The following is a 19,986-nucleotide window of genomic DNA, read 5'->3' on the forward strand; positions in this document are numbered from 1 at the left end:
ATTATATTAAACCAGACCAAACAGGATTCAAAACAGGAAATTACAGCACAGTGTCAAAAAATTAGTTGATTACATAAAATTAAGTCAAAAGTCGAATTAAGGAAGCATGTTAGAAGACTCTTCTCAGTGGCTAACACACTCTCCTTTCATGCCGATTGGCTCATAGGATGCTGGAAACATAGGGGCCCTGCTGGGACCCTTCTCCCCCAAAAGTAAGGGATCAAAGACCCCCAAGTGCCTGGATGACTACACCCCTGCTTTTTTCATACCCCTCCCCTAACATGATGTTTTTGTAACACAAGTTGTATCAGAGAAATCAGCATTCTTTTCTAGTGTTTTGTAGTTTGGTTACCTTCATAGTTATTGCTCTGTTAGCGAGCGCTTATTGTAGGCAAATATAAAAACCGTAATATATATATTTTTTATAAAAGAAAAAGCTTTTCTCTCTCCCCCCCAGTCCAGGATCGCTCACTGGATCCCGATGGGCTCACTTGCTCAAAAAGAAGCTTTTGGGGGGGCAAAGAGCCTGGCCCCGCAGGCCCCTTCCTCTGCCTTGCTGGGGAGGACAACAGGAGGCTGCGGTGGCGGGCGGTGGGGGGATATGGCAGAGTGCGTGTGGGTGGGATAAGGTGTCCCCCCATGGAAGGACCCTCCCCCTCCTCTCTTTGTCCCCCACAGAGCATTTCCTCTTCCAGTCGAAGGGCGAGTGCCACTTCTTCCTTGCCACTGCCGCCAATGGAATGCAGCAGCACATCCGCTACCTGCACCGGTGGTTCTGGGGCAGGCAGGAGCAGGGGAGAAGAGGGGAGGACCCCCAGGAGCAGGAGGGCGGTGGAAGGATGAGTGGAGGGGGGCTGCAGTGGGAGGGAAGGGGAGCGGGGGAAGCCGGAGGAGCCCCAGTTGGTTTGCTTTCCTGCCAGGCTTCCTGGGCCAGAAGATCCCAACCCCAAAGTGGCAGCACAACACTTGTAGGCATCTCTCCTTACAGACACACCAGACACTGAACTCGCAGGGGAGGGTTACTTCTGAGTAACTTTATAGGATCAGGATTGTGCTGCTGCAGGGTGCCAAAATTAAGCCAACAGTGGCAGCGCAGCATCTTCAGACCAAACTCCAGGCCCTGCATCCCCAGATGACCCCAAGTGACAGGTGGGGGAGCAGCCAACAGACCCCCTCAGGGTAGCCCCTGAGCCAGCATGGGCCTTCTGGGGGTGGCCCTGTCCACCTTCACACCCCTTCTTAATTTTTTAATCACATTTTGTACTCCTGGAGGTGGCTGGCTAGCCAGGAATTCATTCATTCATATCCCACCCTTCCTCCCAGCAGGAGCCCAGGGCTGCAAACAAAAGCACTAAAAACACTTTAAAGCATCATAACAGAATTTAGAATGCTTTAAAATTAAAACAAAACATCTTTAAAAACATTTTTAAAAGCTTTAAAAATCTATTTTATTTTTTAAAAAGGGTTAAAAACATATTTAAAAGCCATTCCAATACAGGTGCAGACTGGGATAGGTCTCTACTTAAAAGGCTTGTTGAAAGAGGAAGGTCTTCAATAGGCGCCAAAAAGATAACAGAGGTGGCACCTGTCTAATATTTAAGAGGAGGGAATTCCACAGGGTAGGTGCTGCCACACTAAAGGTCCGTTTCCTATATTGTGCAGAGCGGACCTCCTGATAAGATGGTATCTGCAGGAGGCCCTCACCTCCACAGCACAGTCATTGACTGGGTATATAAAGGCTCTTCTCTCCCAGTGGCTACAGAATCAACATCTCGCACCACTCGGGCCTTCTTTCCTGGGCCACACTTGGGCCTAGATAGGATGCCTGAGGCTGGGAAGGCCAATCTCTTTAAAATGGATCTGTGCCTGCCTTGTGTGGTTAAGGCTGGCAGAGTCAGACGTAATGAGCTCTCGGCCCAAATTCTTGCATTTGAATCTGGGCCCAGTTGAAGGTGCTGCTTGTAGCCTGCAAAGTCTTCACGGCTGGGGATTTGTTGAAGGCACACTTTCCACCCTTTCCTTTGAGCCCTGAGAGAGATGTTTTTTAGAACCCAGACTATTAACTGATTCCAAAGTTGTATTTTTAAATCGCTGCAACCCATAGCTGGATTAAGATGGTTGGGGGCCCTGGTACAGTTCCCCAGATAGGGGACCCATTCTCCCCACAAAAGGAAGTGTGTGCGATGAGGTACCAGAAAATAGGTCTTCAGGTGTCTTAAAGACTAACACATTTATTATTACAGAAACTTTCATGGATTACAAAAAATACTCTGAGCATGTGCAGTTTTGTATTTTAAATTCTCTTCTCACTGATTTTCTGCACTTCCCAGCTTGGGCCAGTCACCACTTCTCAGCCTAACCTACCTTGCATGGCTGGAGTGAAGATATAGGAGGAATAAAATGGGTCAGAAGGGGAACTTAGTGGTTCTTTCAGAAGCATCGCATTTTCACTTTTTCCACACTTCAAGCATGTGTAAGGTTTGTCCCATGTGAGTTCTTTGATGCGAAGTAAGGTGGCCACTCTGACTGAAGCTCTTTCCACACTCAAAGCATTTATAAGGTTTGTCTCCTGTATGAGTTCTTTGATGCGAAGTAAGGTTGCCACTCTGACTGAAGCTTTTTCCACACTCGAGGCATTTATAAGGTTTGTCCCCTGTGTGAATTCTTTGATGCACCATAAGGGAGAATCTCTTACTGAAGCTCTTTACACACTGGAAGCATTTATACGGTTTGTCCCCTGTGTGACATCTTTGATGCGAACTAAGGTGGCCACTCTGACTGAAGCTCTTTCCACACTCCAAGCATGTATAAGGTTTGTCTCCTGTGTGAGTTCTATGATGTTTACTAAGGGTGCTACTCTGACTGAAGCTCTTTCCACACTCCAAGCATTTATAAGGTTTATCTCGTGTGTGAGTTCTTTCATGTTTACTAAGGTTGCTACTCCCACTGAAGGTCTTTCCACACTCGCAACATTTGTAAGGTTTGTCCCCTGTATGAGTTTTGTGATGCAAGATAAGGGTGCTACTCTGACTGAAGCTCTTTCCACACTCGAAGCATGTATAAGATTTGTCCCCTGTATGAGTTCTCTGATGTGAAGTAAGGTGGCCACTCTGACTGAAGCTCTTTCCACACTCCAAGCATTGATAAGGTTTCTTCCCTGTGTGACATCTTTGATGTACAGTAAGGGTGCTACCCCACCTGAAGCTTTTTCCACACTCGAAGCATTGATAAGGTTTGTCCCCTGTGTGACATCTTTGATGCAGAACAAGGTGGCTATTCCAACTGAAACTCTTTCCACACTCCAAGCATTGATAAGGTTTGTCCCCTGTGTGAGTTATTTCATGTTTACTAAGGGTGCGACTCTGACTGAAGCTCTTTCCACACTCCAAGCATTTATAAGGTTTGTCCCCTGTGTGACATCTTTGATGCACAGTAAGGTGGCTACTCCGACTGAAGCTCTTTCCACACTCCAAGCACTGATAAGGTTTGTCCCCTGTGTGAGTTCGTTCATGTTTACTAAGGGTGCTACTCTGACTGAAGCTCTTTCCACACTCCAAGCATTTATGAGGTTTGTCCCCTGTGTGAGTTTTGTGATGCAAAGTAAGGGTGCTACTCTGACTGAAGCTCTTTCCACACTCAAAGCATTTATAAGGTTTGTCCCCCGTGTGGGTTCTTTGATGCGAAGTAAGGTGGCCACTCTGACTGAAGCTCTTTCCACATTCTAAGCATTTATGAGGTTTGTCCCCTGTGTGAGTTTTGTGATGCAAAGTAAGGGTGCTGCTCTGACTGAAGGTCTTTCCACACTCCAAGCATTTATAAGGTTTGTCCCCTGTGTGAGTTTTGTGATGCAAAGTAAGGTGGCCACTCCGACTGAAGCATTTTCCACACTCCAAGCATTTATAAGGTTTGTCTCCTGTATGAGTTCTTCGATGCGAAGTAAGGTGGCCACTCTGACTGAAGCTCTTTCCACACTCCAAGCATTTATGAGGTTTGTCCCCTGTGTGAGTTTTGTGATGCAAAGTAAGGGTGCTACTCTGACTGAAGCTCTTTCCACACTCCAAGCATTTATGAGGTTTGTCTCCTGTGTGAGTTTTGTGATGCAAAGTAAGGTGGCCACTCCGACTGAAGCTCTTTCCACACTCAAAGCATTTATAAGGTTTGTCCCCTGTGTGACATCTTTGATGCAAAGTAAGGGCGCTACTCCACCTGAAGCTCTTTCCACACTCAAAGCATGTATACGGTTTGTCCCCTGTGTGACATCTTTGATGCAAAGTAAGGCTGCCATTCTGACTAAAGGTCTTTCCACACTCCAAGCATTTATGAGGTTTGTCTCCTGTGTGACTTCTTTGATGCGAAGTAAGGCTGCCATTCTGACTAAAGGTCTTTCCACACTCCAAGCATTTATAAGGTTTGTCTCCTGTATGACTTCTGTAATGCAAAGTAAGAGTGCTACTCCACCTGAAGCTCTTTTCACACTCCAAGCATTGATATGGTTTGTCTCCTGTGTGAGTTTGTCTCTCTTGTCTCTTTGCTCCATCTTGAGTCCTCAGTTTCTGGTCCTGCTCCTCAGCTTTTTCCAGTGATACATCAGATGTTTCTCCCTCAATCTTGACCTCCCAGATGTATCCTGATGGAATGAAAAATAAAGGTGATAAAATGCTGTGGAGAAATCCTGTGAATATATTATGATTTGTACTTTGAAAACATATTTTTGGGAGCTCTGTTGAAATCAGAGTTAACTGTCAAAGCTCGAGGCCTTGTACAGCGTTGTTTTAGCAGTAGGTGCTTGGTAACAGGTTGTGAAAAGAGACGCAGAGAGAGTAGGGTTGCCATATTCCAATCCCACAAATCCAGGAGGCAAATTAATTGCATAATTTGCATATTTTCCAGACCATGTCCTAATTAGGCAAATTAATCATATTAATTTGCATTGTCTAGTTGTTTTGTTTTTGTGCCTAGCAATTACCACCAAAAATTGGGCGAGGATGTGAAGATTTAAAAAAAAATCCTTCGTTTTCAACCTTAAAGGCCTATTACGGAATATTTACTTATTAAGAGGATTTATATCCTGCCTTTCCACTGTTAAAAACGGAATTCCGGGCAGCAAAACAATCAAAATGCACAATCAATGTAAAAATGTAATAAAAACACAAGAAACATAAAACAAGTCAATGCAGCAGTATAAAAATTGTACAAATTTTAACAGATAGAAATCAAGATTTCAATATTATCACCTCTGTCAATCATCTTATCTAAAGGGAGCATGTCTGAGCATGTAAGAAGTGTCTTTAGTACACCGATTCTCACATATCCAATCAGAGAGAGGGGAAATGCAACCTTCTATGATAAAGACTGGAACATGATGGAGACCTGAGTGCTGGCACCTCTTTTGTTAAAAAGAAAATAAAAATGCAGGGAATTCTAGAGACCTGGCATGCTGTGGCAGCATTAGACAGGGTAGCTGTTCCATTGCTATTAGTTTTATGCGAGGGAAGGTTAAACCCCCAATGCATTGAATATATGCAGAGAGAGAGAGAGGGAACACCTCCTGTGTGTATGTATATATAATATACACACTGTGCATGTATGCATGCACACACACACACACATCCATCCCTGGGGAGTTGGAAGTAGGGTGATCTTTGGTGGGGAGATGCCTGCCAGTCATTTTGAAGAAGGGTATGCATCAAAAATTACTTTTTAGCCTTTTCTGAATTGCTGAACAGAAGCTCTGTCAGGCAACAGGGTGAGTGAGGCAGCATTCCAATGCAACTTTACTTAGGAGTAAGCACCATTTAACAAGGTGGGTACAGGGCTGAACAATGCCAATGCTAGTATCACTGCCTTTTCTACAGAGAGGTTTGCTTTTATAGTGTGACTCTTTTATAGTGTGACTCTGTTGATTCTCCTTGATCTCTCAGCGGCGTTTGATACCATCGACCATGGTATCCTTCTGGGGAGACTCGCGGAGTTGGGAGTTGGAGGCACTGCTTGGCAGTGGTTCCGCTCCTACTTGGCGGATCGTCACCAGAAGGTAGTACTTGGGGAACATTGCTCGACTCCTTGGACTCTCCATTGTGGAGTCCCTCAAGGGTCGGTTTTGTCCCCCATGCTTTTTAACATCTACATGCAGCCTCTGGGTGCCGACATCAGGAGTTTTGGAGTGCGTTGCCACCAGTACGCTGATGACACGCAGCTCTATTTCTCCTTTTCATCTTCTACAGGTGAGTCTGTGGATGTGCTGAATCACTGCCTGACCGCGATAATGGACTGGATGAGAGCTAATAAACTGAGACTCAATCCAGACAAGACTGAGACACTGTTGGTGAATGCCTTCCCTGCCCAGATGGTGGATGCTTACCCTGTTCTAGATGGGGTTACACTCCCCTTGAAGGAACAGGTTCGTAGTCTTGGGGTTCTTTTCGATCCTTCCTTGTCTCTGGAGGCGCAAGTGGCCACGGTGGCAAGGAATGCATTCTACCACCTTCAGTTGGTAGCCCAGCTACGCCCCTATCTGGACAGGGATGACCTCGCCTCAGTTGTTCATGCTCTGGTAACTTCTAGGTTGGATTACTGTAATGCGCTCTACGTAGGGCTGCCCTTGAAGACAGTTCGGAAGCTTCAGCTAGTGCAAAATGCAGCAGCCAGACTGCTGACGAGGACCAGCCGTTCAGCACATATAACACCTGTTCTGGCCCGTTTGCACTGGCTACCTATTTGCTTCTGAGCCAGATTCAAGGTGCTGGTTTTGACCTATAAAGCCTTATACGGCGTGGGACCGCAGTATCTTGTGGAACGCCTCTCCCGCTATGAACCGACCCGGTCACTTCGCTCAGCGTCTAAGGCCCTCCTCCGGGTACCAACCCATCGGAAAGCCCGGAGGACAGTTACTCGATCTAGGGCCTTTTCTGTAGTGGCCCCCGAATTGTGGAATAGCCTCCCCAAAGAAATACACCTGGCGCCGATGCTTCTATCTTTTCGGCGCCAGGTTAAGACCTGGCTATGCTCCCAGGCATTTTAATGCGTTTAATGTTACAATTTTAAATCTCTTTGTTTCAGTTTATTTATTGTGATATTTTGTATTTCTGTACTTTTAATCTTTTGTACACCGCCCAGAGAGCTATTCGCTATGGGCGGTTTAAAAATGAAATAAAATAAATAAATAAATAAATATATCTTGCATCTGTTCACGGGAGGGAGTGTTTAGTGGAATCAAACCCTTGTATTCCAACCTCCAGGCAGACCGTCCCATTGCACTCACCACTTAAGACACATATCCTGAGAAACAGGCAACTGAGATGAAAGCGGCTTCTCCTTGCTGACGCAACCAGAAAGTGTATGGGTAAGGGGTGGAGCAGCTGCATGTGTTGATCAAGTGGGCATGTGCAGTTTTCTAAACTGCTAGATTCTGCAGATGCAGCAGGCAAGCAGACTAAAATTCTTCATTTTTCCAGGACAACAGTGGTGTCCCTCATTGGCTAAGAACAATGGAAGGCGGGAATTTGGATTGCCAGGTCAAAAGCATCCCAAACCCTGAGATTTCAGGGGCTGGCCCTAGCGATGTCACAGGGGCAGGCCCGAGTGCTGTCATTAAGCATGACATATTAGGCATCAATCACAGTTGCTGGAAGCATACAATTATATTTTTTTTCTCTGATTGGCAATTAAGCTAGAAATCCTAGCTAGAAAGAAGATGGAGCCCAGGTAGGGAACATTTAATCTAGCCTATTTGCTTTCGGCAAGAAGGGTTTAAGTGCCCTCAGGCCAGGCCAGTCACCAGAAGGCCACTGTAGGGAGAAAGGAGCCTTAGGACAGTTTCGTTGACAGGTTGCTGCATTGTCTATTGCTTAATTGCACTGTTGTAATGTGTTTCATTTATTTTAAGTGGATGTTAAATGTTTTAATCTTACAAATGGTTCAATCTTATTTTAATGTAGAATTTTGAATGTTTCAATCATAAGGACTTATGTCTGTTGTAAGCCGCCCTGCGTTCCACTTGGAAAAAAGGCGGGGTATAAATAAAGATAATAATAATAATCATCATAATAATAGTGTTGTGGAGATGTTAGATGGGAGCATTCGGGAGTAAAGATGGATGCCCCCGAAGGCTGCAATTCTAAACACACTTACTAAGGGACTAAGCCCCATAGAATTCAACAGGACTTACTTCTGAGTAGATGTAGTTTGGATTGTGCTGCTCGTAAACCTTGACTAGGGATCCTCTGCAAAGACATCCATATCCAAGCAGGGTTGGCAACCCCCTGCCTGGAACGCCCTGCCCTTATCTTTTAATGTGGGTGCTCCAAACGTCTTTACAGATTTGACCCTTCACTTCAGAAAGAGGTCTGAGAAATGAGTAAGAGTAAGAAGATTCTCTACCCTTTCTGTCTCCCCTGTGGGCTGCTATAAACTCACTTTGACAACCAACCCAATTCCAGTGAGGAATAATGGGCAGAGATAAAACACACATGTTTTGGTCTACCTTCACAGAGCAGCTTGGGAACAACAACTGCAGCCACACTTTCAAATATGTGAATTCTCTTTTACCACTATTGGGCAAAAAACAAACTGCCATAAAACCAACAAGGAGCATCATCAATGGGTTTAAGAGGGTTGAGCTGAACACATGGAACCACTGCTGTTGCTTCTATGGCTGTAATGGAGTGAGGTTAAAGATAAGTGAAATGCAAATAGAAAACAACAACACAAAAGAGAGTGATACTTTCCTAAATGCAATACCATGCCAACTACAACAAGATTCCATGAATAAGGCAGAAAACTCAGCATCCCACAACCAGTCAGGATTCATAACCAAAAACCCAAACTAAAAAAACCTGGCAGCCAGTCAGCCAAGGTCACAGAAATCCCCATGCAGCACAACCTGACCTGGGGGTTGCAGTTAGTGCAGAATGCTGCAGCACGATTGCTGACACAAGTGAGATCCTATCAGCACATAATACCTAAACATAAGAACATAAGAAGAGCCTGCTGGATCAGGCCAGTGGCCCATCTAGTCCAGCATCCTGTTCTCACAGTGGCCAACCAGGTGCCTGGGGGAAGCCCGCAAGCAGGACCCGAGTGCAAGAACACTCTCCCCTCCTGAGGCTTCCAGCAACTGGTTTTCAGAAGCATGCTGCCTCTGACTAGGGTGGCAGAGCACAGCCATCACAGCTAGTAGCCATTGATAGCCCTGTCCTCCATGAATTTGTCTAATCTTCTTTTAAAGCCGTCCAAGCTGGTGGCCATTACTGCATCTTGTGGGAGCAAATTCCATAGTTGAACTATGCGCTGAGTAAAGAAGTACTTCCTTTTGTCTGTCCTGAATCTTCCAACATTCAGCTTCTTTGAATGTCCACAAGTTCTAGTATTATGAGAGAGGGAGAAGAACTTTTCTCTATCCACTTTCTCAATGCCATGCATAATTTTATACACTTCTATCATGTCTCCTCTGACCCGCCTTTTCTCTAAACTAAAAAGCCCCAAATGCTGCAACCTTTCCTCGTAAGGGAGTTGCTCCATCCCCTTGATCATTCTGGTTGCCCTCTTCTGAACCTTTTCTAACTCTATAATATCCTTTTTGAGATGAGGCGACCAGAACTGTACACAGTATTCCAAATGCGGCCGCACCATAGATTTATACAACGGCATTATGATATCGGCTGTTTTATTTTCAATACCTTTCCTAATTATCCCTAGCATGGAAGGTGCATCATCAATGGGTTTTAGGGGGTTGAGCTGAACGCATGGAAGCACTGCTGTTGCTTCTATGACTGTAATGGAGTGAGGTTAAAGATAAGTGAAATGCAGAAAGAAAACAACAACACAAAAGATAGTGATGCTTTCCTAAATGCAATACCATGCCAAGAAAACATGTGTGTCCTCCTGGATCTCTCAGCTGCTTTTGACCACGGTATCTTCCTATCTCTCAGGCAGGTACCAACGGGTGGCATTGGGGGAGGAGGTTTCAGACCCTTGGCCTCTCAATTGTGGAGTGCCACAGGGTTCTATCCTCTCCCCCATGCTATTCAACATCTATGTGAAGCCGCTGGGAGCCATCATCAGGAGTTTTGGGCTGCAGTGTCACCAATATGCAGATGACACTCAGCTCTATCTCTCATTTAAATCTTCACCAGAGTTGGCTGTGCAGACCATGTCCAAGTGCCTGGAGTCCATAAGTGGATGGATGGGCAAAAATAGGCTGAAGCTGAATCCTGACAAGACTGAGGTGTTGCTTGTGGGTGACAAGAGAAGGTTGGGAGACATCGACTTGATACTTAATTGGGTAAGATTACCCCTAAAGGACCAGGTCCGTAGCCTAGGGGTCATTCTTGACTCCCAGCTGTCCATGGAGGCTCAGGTTTCGGCAGTGAGCCGGGCAGCTTGGTATCAGTTACATCTGATACAAAGGCTGTGGCCCTACCTCCCTATGCATCTGCTCCCACGAGTGATACATGCCCTGGTCTCCTCTCGCTTAGACTACTGTAATGCGCTCAATGTGAGGTTACCCTTGAAAATGGTCCGGAAACTCCAGCTGGTACAGAATGCGGCGGGCCGCATAGCCGCCAGGATCACATCACCCCGGTGTTGGTAGATCTACACTGGCTACCAGTGGTTTACCAGGCCCAATTCAAGGTGTTGGTCTTGACCTTTAAAACCCTATACGGTTTCGGCCCAGTGTATATGAAGGACCGCCTCCAGTATCATCAATTAGGCCGCCTTACAAGATCAGCCACACAGGACCTCCTCTCGGTCCCACCAATCAAAACAGCTAGGCTGGTGCGGACCAGAGAGAGAGCGTTCTCGGTTGTGGCCCCCACCCTCTGGAATTCCCTCCCTTACGATCTCCGACATGCCTCCTCCCTGATGAGTTTCCGTCGAGCTTCAAAGACCTGGCTATTCAGGCAGGCCTTTAAGAACGCTGGGGGGATTATTTTTTCTTGATGTTTTAATTATTGTTTTTGGTGTTAGATTAAATTGCTGAATGTGTTGATTGTATATTGTATATTTTATTCTATGTAAGTCACCTAGAGTGTCCGTTAAGTCGGACAGATAGGCGACTAACAAATAAAAGTTTATTTATTATTTATTTATTAACCACAACAAGATTCCTATGAATAAGGCAGAAAACTCAGCATCCCACAACCAGTCAGGATTCATAACCAAAAACCCAAACTAAAAAAACCTGGCAGCCAGTCAGCCAAGGTCACAGAAATCCCCATGCAGCACAACCTGACCTGGGGGTTGCAGTTAGTGCAGAGTGCTGCAGCGCGATTGCTGACACAAGTGAGATCCTATCAGCACATAATTTATTTATTTCTGTGATTTATTTATCGCCCATCTGGCTGGAAACCGAGCCACTCTGAGCGATGTACAAAGTCATAATATATAAGTATCACAACATCAAAACAGCAATAAAACTAAAACAACAGGTAAAGGTCACCACAACAAAGTTCAACAAAGCTTCTGGCCCGTATAGTCCACAAGGTGCGTCATTTGCGAAACCGAAAGCGACATCTCCTCTCACTCTCAGCATCCAGCGTAGCAAACAGCGAGAGGCAGCACAAACAGGCCCCACGAAGACGCGACCACAGGAAAGTACTCCCCGAGAAGCCAAAAGCAAAGGCGATGAGAGGCAAAACGCGGCCGACACAAGGCGAAACGAGCAAGGCCAGCACGGCAGGACAATGGAGGCTGCAGGGGCGCGCCCCAACCCCAGCAGCCAGCGGAAAACTGCCACGGTGAACAACGCTGTCTCCCGAATAGAGGCCGCAGACCCAGGTTCTCCGAAGGGCCGCAGCTCATCCCCAGCTCCGATCCGGCAACCAGGAAATGGCGGCGGCGGCGGCGGCCCAGCGTAGGTGAAAGTCTTACATCGTATTTCTGATAGCTGGCATCCAAGTCGGGTCCGAGGGTGGTGACATAAGAGGGGGGGGAGGCTACCCCGTATTCTCCAATGCATTGTAACCTCCAACAAGGGAGAAATTACCGCATAAAAGCTGTTTGTTGCGGAGCTCCCTCGCCCGTAGTTGTTACTCCTGCCGCCATGATGAAGTTAGTACCTCTGCTCTGAAATCTGCATTGGTTACCATTGGTTACCAGGCCAAGTTCAAGCTGTGCTTTCCATGTTATGGGTGCCACATAGTACTTGTTCTGCCCTTGTAAGAAATCAGTCCTGTAACGTGGCAGCACCTACACTTTGGAACTCCTTGCCTATTGACATTAGGCAGACTTTTCAGCACCTGCTAAAATCAGTTTTCTTGAGGCAAGCCTCTCTAGGCATGTAGAAGCTATTGTGTTTTTAAATCTGTTTTTAACTCATTGTTGGTTTTATTATTTTGAATGTTTTTAAATACCTGTCCTTGACTGTTTTTGCCAATAATTTTATTGTTTTAATTCTTTCTGTAAAACGCTTTGAGATTTTTTACAAGCAGTATATAAATGTTGTAAATAAAAATACATGAATCAATTTTGGAGCCACTGTGTCCCTTGAATCTCTTCCCACTTTACGAACAAAGGAATCTGCCTTATACTGACTCAGGCCATTTGGTACCATCGAGCTCAGTACTGATGACGTGGACTAGCATTGGCTCTCCAGGATTCCAGGCAATAGTCTTTTCCCGAAATTAAATTCTGGACCTTTCCACACAAAGCATATGCCCTACCAATGAGCTACAACCCTCCCCCTGTTTTAAAAAAGTATCTTTTAAAATTGTTCTTTGCAATTCACTCTTGAATGCACATCATACCTAGGGCAGATCCACACCCATTCATTTATAGCACATTCAACACCCATTTGAAGCACATGAATCCCACCACAGAATCATGGGAATTGTAGTTTGTTAAGGATGGTTTGTGAGGGGGAAACTACACTTCCCAGGATTCTTTAGGGGAAGTCATGCACTTTAAATGTGAATTGGATGTGCTTTAAATATGTTGATCTATTTAATCAACATTGACTGCATGTAAATTGTTTTAATTATTTTTTTCAAAACAGAAATGAGCTATAAAGTGTCCTGGGTGACCATGGGCTTCTCACCATCTCTCAACCTATCTGCCCTTCAGGATGAAATAAACAGAGAACCATGACCACCGCAAGGAAGAAGGGCACACTTAAAATGTAGAGGAAACAATCATCTACAACCATAGTGTGAAATCAATACTTATTGGGACACAGTATGAAGAAATATTTATATAAGCATGACTATCAAATATGTTTATTAATTACATGATCTGTGAAGATATTTATGGTGCAATCCTACGTTTTTCTACTCAGAAGCAACTCCCAATGTATTCCTCAAGTGATAAGGAACTTTTTCTTTCAACAAGCCTTTTAAGTTGAGACCAGTCTGCGTCTGAGTTGGAATTGCTTTTTAATATGTTTTTAAACCCTTTCTTTTTTTAAAAAAAAAGATGTTTTTTAAAGCTTTTAAAAATGTTTCTAAAGATGTTTTAATATATTTTAAAGTCTGTTTTTATGATGTTTTAAAGTGTTTTTGGTGCTTTTGTTTGCTGCCCTGGGCTCCTACTGGGAGGAAGGGTAGGATGTAAATCAAATAATAAATCAAACAATAAATAAACTTCATTCACCCAACCCAAAATTCAGAATCATGCCTCTTTAAGCTGTTTTGCAATGGTTTATTCTTGCTTTATGGTTATTGGATTTTAAAGGGATTTATTTCTTATTGTGAGCTGCCTTGGTTTCCAGTCACCAACCGTACCTCACAGGGTTGTTGGAAAGACTCCATGAAACACACACACACACACTGCAGATGTAAAAATACATACAGCCCATATAATAGTTTATTGTCAAACCAGTGGGTCAGTGCAGAACATTTTTTTAAAAATCAGTATTAGTTTCCTACATAATTAAAAACTGTAATACCTAAGTAAGCCCTGCCTAATTGCTTAAAAAATAGAATTGGAGAGGGAGGGAAAGATTTAGAACACAAACACAATTCTTTGTTATGTTCACTCAAAGTCCCATTAATTTACAGCACATTCATAACCATGACTACTCAAAAGTAAGTCCTACTGAATTCAATGGGATTGACTCGGTATATGGGATTAGCGTTACTTTTACTCCCGCAAAAGCAGGTACTGGGAAGGTTTTCAAAACACTGCCCAGGATCTGACTCCTGCACACAAGAGGAAAAGAAACTGAAATGTATATACTTACCCAATTCATGAGATTTTCTGATAAATGGGAAAAACACATTTTCCCCATTGCAATGAGATCTAGACACTGCCTGGAGGTCAACCAATCACAACCCTGGTTTAACTTATTGGCTGCAATCCTGAAAGGGCAGGGTTACAGGGTTACTTAGTGCTATAACAGATCTGTTAAAAAGATTTAACAGTCGCGGAGAGGATGACATCATATCTCTGGAACCGGACCACCTAGAAACTTTATTTTTAAAAAATTAAAGCTGAGAATGCCAGCCACCTATGGGCTAAATGGGCACCCGGTGGCATGGATAGAATCCAGGTAAAACTTGGCTAACAGGGCAATATGGCAACCCTAAGAGAGAGATAATCATAACAAAAATCTGCTCTCTTGTCCCTCCAAATAAGGTAAACAGACCAGTACTTATGCACAGCTGGAATTTACAAACCTCGGATGGATCCTGTCTGAGAAGAACATGGCCTTTCCACTGCCCAGAGGGCAGCTTGCATCCCCTCCCTCCCTCCCTCCCTCCCAAAATGTTAGCCCCCTGTTACATGAAACACGAGATAGTGCTGGAAGATGAGACCCCCAGGTCAGAAGACACTCACCGAGCTACTGGGGAAGAACAATGGACAAGTATGAGTAGCGCTGTGACTAATGACGCAGCTGGGTCAAAGCCAAAAGGAAGCCTAAACAGAAGTAAACAATGGCCCACAGACTGGAAGCCTTCAGAATACCTCCCAACTCCAAAGAAAGGGGATCCCAGGGATTACAGTAACTTTCAAACTATTGCATTAATATGCCATGCAAGTAAAGTAAAGCCTCTTACCAAATATGGAGCGAGAAGGGCCAGATGTCCAAGCTGGTTTTAGAAAGGGAAGAGGCACCACAGATAAGTTGGATAATGGAATGAACCGATGCTGATGAAAATTAAAGAGGAAAGCACAAAACCAGGACTACAGCTGAACATCAAGAGGACTAAAGTAATGACAATATAAGATTTATGTAACTTTAAAGTTGACAACGAGGACACTGAACTTATCAAGGATTATCAATACCTCGGCACAGTAATTAACCAAACTGGAGACAATAGGCAAGAAATCAGAAGAAGTCTTGGACTGGGGAGGGTAGCTATGAGAAAAGATCCTCAAATGCAAAGATGCATTACTGAACACCAAAGTCAAGATCTTTCAGACCATGGTATTCCCATCTATGTATGGATGTGAAAGTTGGACAGTGAAAAATCAACTCATTTGACACGTAATGAGAAGACATGACTCACTAGAAAAGACAATAATGCTGGGGAAAACAGAAGAGAGTAGAAAAAGAGGAAGGCCAAACAAGAGATGGATTGATTCCATAAAGGAAGCCACAGACCTGAACCTACAAGATCTGAACAGGCTGGTTCTTGACAGATGCTCTTGGAGGTCACCATAAGTCGTAACTGACATAAAGGCACATAACCCACACACACACCTGCACTAAGTGAGTTCAGCTTTAATTGATCCAAGAGAGCCCAGTGCCTCACAAACCTATGTGGGAGGAAATATCCTTAAAGGGTGGGCTGAGATATTTGTGCCTTTGTGCCTCATCCACCATCAGGAAAAAGCCTGCAGTGGACCAACCAAACAGGTTTACACCTGAGAGGACCAATATCCTGGAGGTAAGTAGTGACTTAGGATCAGGTAGATACTTGAGCTAAAATGTGGGTTCCCCACGTCCAAGTAAAAGGATTTTGAGGTGCTAAAGAAAAGCTGACTCTTCAGAGTGGTGGCAGCAATAGAGGGAGAGTGTTGGTTTTAGGCCTTACAGTAACTTAAAGAGGGCTCTGGCTGGGAAGCGCAGGGTGTGCTGTCCTAGAATCCCAGAGTTATCAGTACTATATTGGCCCCAAGAGTCTTCCTGTCTGGGAAAAGGGGGTGTAGGAAATGATGGCAGGTCTAGTGTGGTGTACTAGACAGCCAGTGTGGTGTAATGGTTAAGGGGTTGGACTACCAGGGTTCGAATCCCCACACAGCCATGAAGCTCACTGGGTGACCTTGGGGCAGTCACTGCCTCTCAGCCTCATGAAAACCTATTCATAGGATCTCCATAAGTCGGAATCGACTTGAAAGCAGTACACACACACACTACCGGATAATCTGAAATGTGTAGTGGGTTATATTTGCGAAGCAAGGGTGCCAGGAAGGGAGTAAGAAGGCTATCCTTAACCTCTCCTAATTCTAACAGAAGAGGTTGCCATCTCATGAATCTCCTGCGTGATCTCCTTGTACAGAGCTCTCTAGTCTGGATCCCGCTGAGCCCATTCCTCCTGGGAGAAGTGCAAGGACCCTTCCTCAAAGGTCAGCAGTCCCCAGAAGAAGAAAACCATTGCCTTCCTCATTCATACTCCCAGGCAAGGCGTGGACATCATGTGCCCTCCACTTGCACACTGAAGAGAGATGGGGCAAGTGGGATCTTTTCCTTTAGTGTTCACAAATCATCTCACGTCCAGATGGCATCTAAGTGAGAGCTCTTAAAACAACCCAAAACTAACAAAAATATGTACCTTCTCCCAAAGACTTGCTACCATATAGACTGGCAAATGTATTACAATTTGAAAGCCAAAAGGACACAGAAGGTAACCGGGAAATCAGGGGGCTATTAGCTGTTCCGCTATTGGAGGTCACTGATTCATAGGGTCACCATAAGTCGGAGTCAACTTGCAGGAACATAACAGCAACAAATTAGCTGTTCCGGGAAAAGTAGTGGAAAATATTATGAAATACAGAATTACCAAACATGGAGTGGAACAGAGCAATCATGGGATACGAGGAAATACGCTCTCATGCATCAGGAAGTGTTTAAAGATCAGGAAGGAGAAAGTTGTAATAAATTTATAGTTCTCCCAATGGAGGGATATAAGAAGCCCCCCCCCCCCACAACCAATAATCAGGATTAGGACTTGTGCTTTTAAACCTATTTCTAAATGACATGGATTTGGGGTGAGAAGGGAGGTAACCAACTTTACTGTTGATATCAAGTTCAGGGTGATTAAAATAAAGAGAGATTGTGAGGAACTCCAAAAGGAACTCTCCAGGCAGGCTTGGCTATTAAAGAGCAAATGCAATTAAATGTAAGCAAGCGTCAAGTGATGCACAGAAGTGAAAAATCCTAACTGAACCGGTGCTGACTGACAGGAGAGAGACCTTGAGGTCATAGCGGATGCCCCAATTAAGATACTGATGTTATAGGTATGAAATGTTGGAATTGGGGGCAAGAGCAGAATGGAGATAGAGTGAGGGTCCTCCAGATGGATAGGCTTGATTACCTTTATCTGTGACGTCCTGACTGACATCCTTTTGTCCTTAGACTGATATGTCTTAGGGAAGCTTATCCGCCCCTCCTCCTTCTGCCCTTTCCTCTCTTCTCTTCTTCGACTGTCTGAGAGAGAGGAGATGCCTTTGTCTCTGCTCTCTGTCTCTCTCCTAGCCATGAGGGTAACTCCCAAGCCTGGGCATTGCACTCCAACTTAGTTGTTCTCGTTATGTGCCTTCAAGTCGATGGCGACTTATGGCGACCCTATGAATGAGCAACCTCCAAGAGCATCTGTCAAGAACTGGCCTGTTCAGATCTTGTAAGTTCAGGTCTGTGGCTTCCTTTATGGAATCAAGCCTCTCCTAGGCCCCAGGAGGGGAGGGGAGGCTCTCCTGAAGTGTTTCAATGATGAAAGGAACTTCCTGGCCCATTCACCAGTTGATGGGCACCTCATAGACCCATTAACTCACCTGGCCGCTCTATTAGGTTAACAAAAGAAACTCATCTGACCCACAGAGCGAGTTTCTGACCCCCCCCCAGCACAAGCCTTCAAATGAGAGGCTGGAAGGGGACTCATAGGAATTATCCATCTCAACCCTCCAAACTCACAACAATACAAATTTACACATCATGAACTTGGTGAATTCCATGTGAGGGATCATTAAGACACAGACTGAAAATAAAACTGCCATTATACACATCTAAGATGTGAAAAATAGCATTCTAGAGGTGGAAGAGGTAGAGAAATGGGCAACCAAAGTGCTCAAGGGTCGCAACATTTGGGGAGTTTTGCTGTAGAAAAAACTCTTAGAGGAGACACGATAGAAGTCTATGATCACACCAGGCTTTTAAAGCACATTCAGCACAAATGTAAAGCACATAGCTTCCCCCAACAAATCCTGGAGAATAGTTTTTCCTCACTTTCCCAGCATCCTTCATAAACTACAACTCCCAGGACTCTTTGGAGTAAGCCATATGCTTTCAATGTACACTGTGAATTTGCCATAAAGGTGTGTGGTGTGGAGAAATTGGATAATGCCCTCTGATTTAGTAGGGAACTTACACCTGGTGTAGGAAGAGGGAGGGAAGTAGCTCCCACCAATTTGCACCCGTTTCAGGAAAAATGTCACTCTCTAAACAGTTTGTCTGCCAGGCTACCCTAAAACAAGGAGGGCAGGGCCACGTTTCGGCTTTCCTGAATTAAAGGGCGACCAGAACCGCAGATGTTCCGAGGGATGCTTCGTTCTGGCCCCAACACAGCCAGCCCAGCCCAGGGGAGAGGCAGAGGGGACGGGGCAGAGCTGCAGCCTCCGATCTGGAGGGTCTGCTGGGGGGGCACTTAAGGGGGCTCCTCGCCCTCTCCCACCCTCCCCTCCACCCCCCATTGCCTACCTTTGTTTCGAGGCTCCCTTTGCGCAACCCCGCTCGCCAACATCGCTGCGCACGAAGAGGGGCTCCTCCGGCGCTTCCAGCCTACATTTCTGGCCGAGAGGCGGGGCAGGAAAGGGGCGTCCCTCCTTTGCGCTCTTTCCTTCATTAACCCTTGAGAGAGCAAAGAGGCTGAAGCTCCTGGGGTGCTGCACAGGAAGGGCGAGGGGAGGTAGGAAGCCCCTTTCTGGCCAGTAACCCTTCTCCAGATTAAAAATGCCACGCACATTTTTCAAAAAGAGCTTCGAAGGAACACCTTAAGTTAGCCTAAACCCTGTTTCCTTTACCTGTTAGATTTCTTTGTGCAGGAACTTTTTGTGTTGACTTATGGAGGAACATCCCACTAACGCAGAGTATCGCAGGGCTCAGTCCTGGGCCCATTTTTAGTTATGACTTGGATGAGGAGGGACAGCGAATGCTTATCAAATTTGCAAATCTAAAAAACTATAACACGAGCATCGACAACTGCGAAGTCTTGGCCCATGAGTGACCAGTTGGAGGTCGGCTATTATCAAAGGTGCTGTGGACTGTGAAGAAGCACGAGTACAGGGCAAAAGGGACAAACGAGCTAAGCGGAAGGCATGTCAAGCAAAGCCTCATCGTGACAGTCTTCCACCTGGAAACCGATGTCCTCACTGTGGGAGGCTGTGTGGATCTAGGATTGGCCTCCACAGTCTTGGAAGACAATCTTACTTGGCCAGGAGTGATCGCCAGTGGGAATGGATGAGTCTATAATTCTATTATTGACACAGACATTCATAAACAGCACACCAATAATAGGGTAGTTTTAATGGAGAACACTAATCATTTAAGCTACGAGTTCCTTAATTTTTCCATTTAAAAAAACAATTAAGTAACAAACACTATCAAAAATGAACTTTCCATCCAAAACAGATCAGAGAAGTATAAGTAATTGCTTAGGATTACAAGGCAACTTTTTAAAAACCTCTCATGTCATCAAGTAGCCTAAAAAACAGCTGCCTGTCATGTTCTGATGCGAACTCCTGATTCTCACCTCTAGCAGAAGGAACAAGTGAGGCATTTCCTTTGCTCTTCTCCTGAGGCACCCAGTCCCTCCTCCAGGGGTGTAGCTGTCC

The 19,986-nt window shown here is 45.0% G+C and overlaps 2 protein-coding genes across 2 annotated transcripts in view; one reads left to right on the forward strand and one right to left on the reverse strand.

The window, feature by feature from the left end:
* The window catches only part of LOC133381842 (zinc finger protein ZFP2-like), a 44,597-nt gene extending 33,043 nt beyond the window's left edge, over window positions 1-11,554 (forward strand). Inside the window, exon 2 of the transcript XR_009761736.1 lies at window positions 11,531-11,554. The gene's annotated coding sequence lies outside the window, so the exon portion shown is untranslated. The remainder of the gene's footprint in view (window positions 1-11,530) is intronic.
* LOC133381815 (zinc finger protein 91-like) lies at window positions 2,280-18,928 on the reverse strand. Its single transcript, XM_061621296.1, has 2 exons — window positions 18,854-18,928; window positions 2,280-4,627 (listed from the first exon to the last, which is right to left on the reverse strand). The coding sequence occupies exons 1-2, from the start codon at window positions 18,894-18,896 to the stop codon at window positions 2,448-2,450; spliced, it is 2,223 nt and encodes a 740-aa protein (XP_061477280.1). The 5' UTR covers window positions 18,897-18,928; the 3' UTR covers window positions 2,280-2,447.
* Window positions 18,929-19,986: the final 1,058 nt, after the last annotated feature.

The sequence above is a fragment of the Rhineura floridana genome, chromosome 3, assembly GCF_030035675.1.
Source record: "Rhineura floridana isolate rRhiFlo1 chromosome 3, rRhiFlo1.hap2, whole genome shotgun sequence".
Taxonomy (NCBI): domain Eukaryota; kingdom Metazoa; phylum Chordata; class Lepidosauria; order Squamata; family Rhineuridae; genus Rhineura; species Rhineura floridana.

Coding starts and splice junctions, on each gene's coding strand:
- LOC133381815 (XM_061621296.1), bottom strand. CDS start 18,896: ATGTTGGCGAGCGGGGTTGCGCAAAGGGAGCCTCGAAACAAAG. Junction 4,628..18,853: donor AAGGGAGCCTCGAAACAAAG/GTAGGCAATGGG, acceptor TCATTCCATCAG/GATACATCTGGGAGGTCAAG.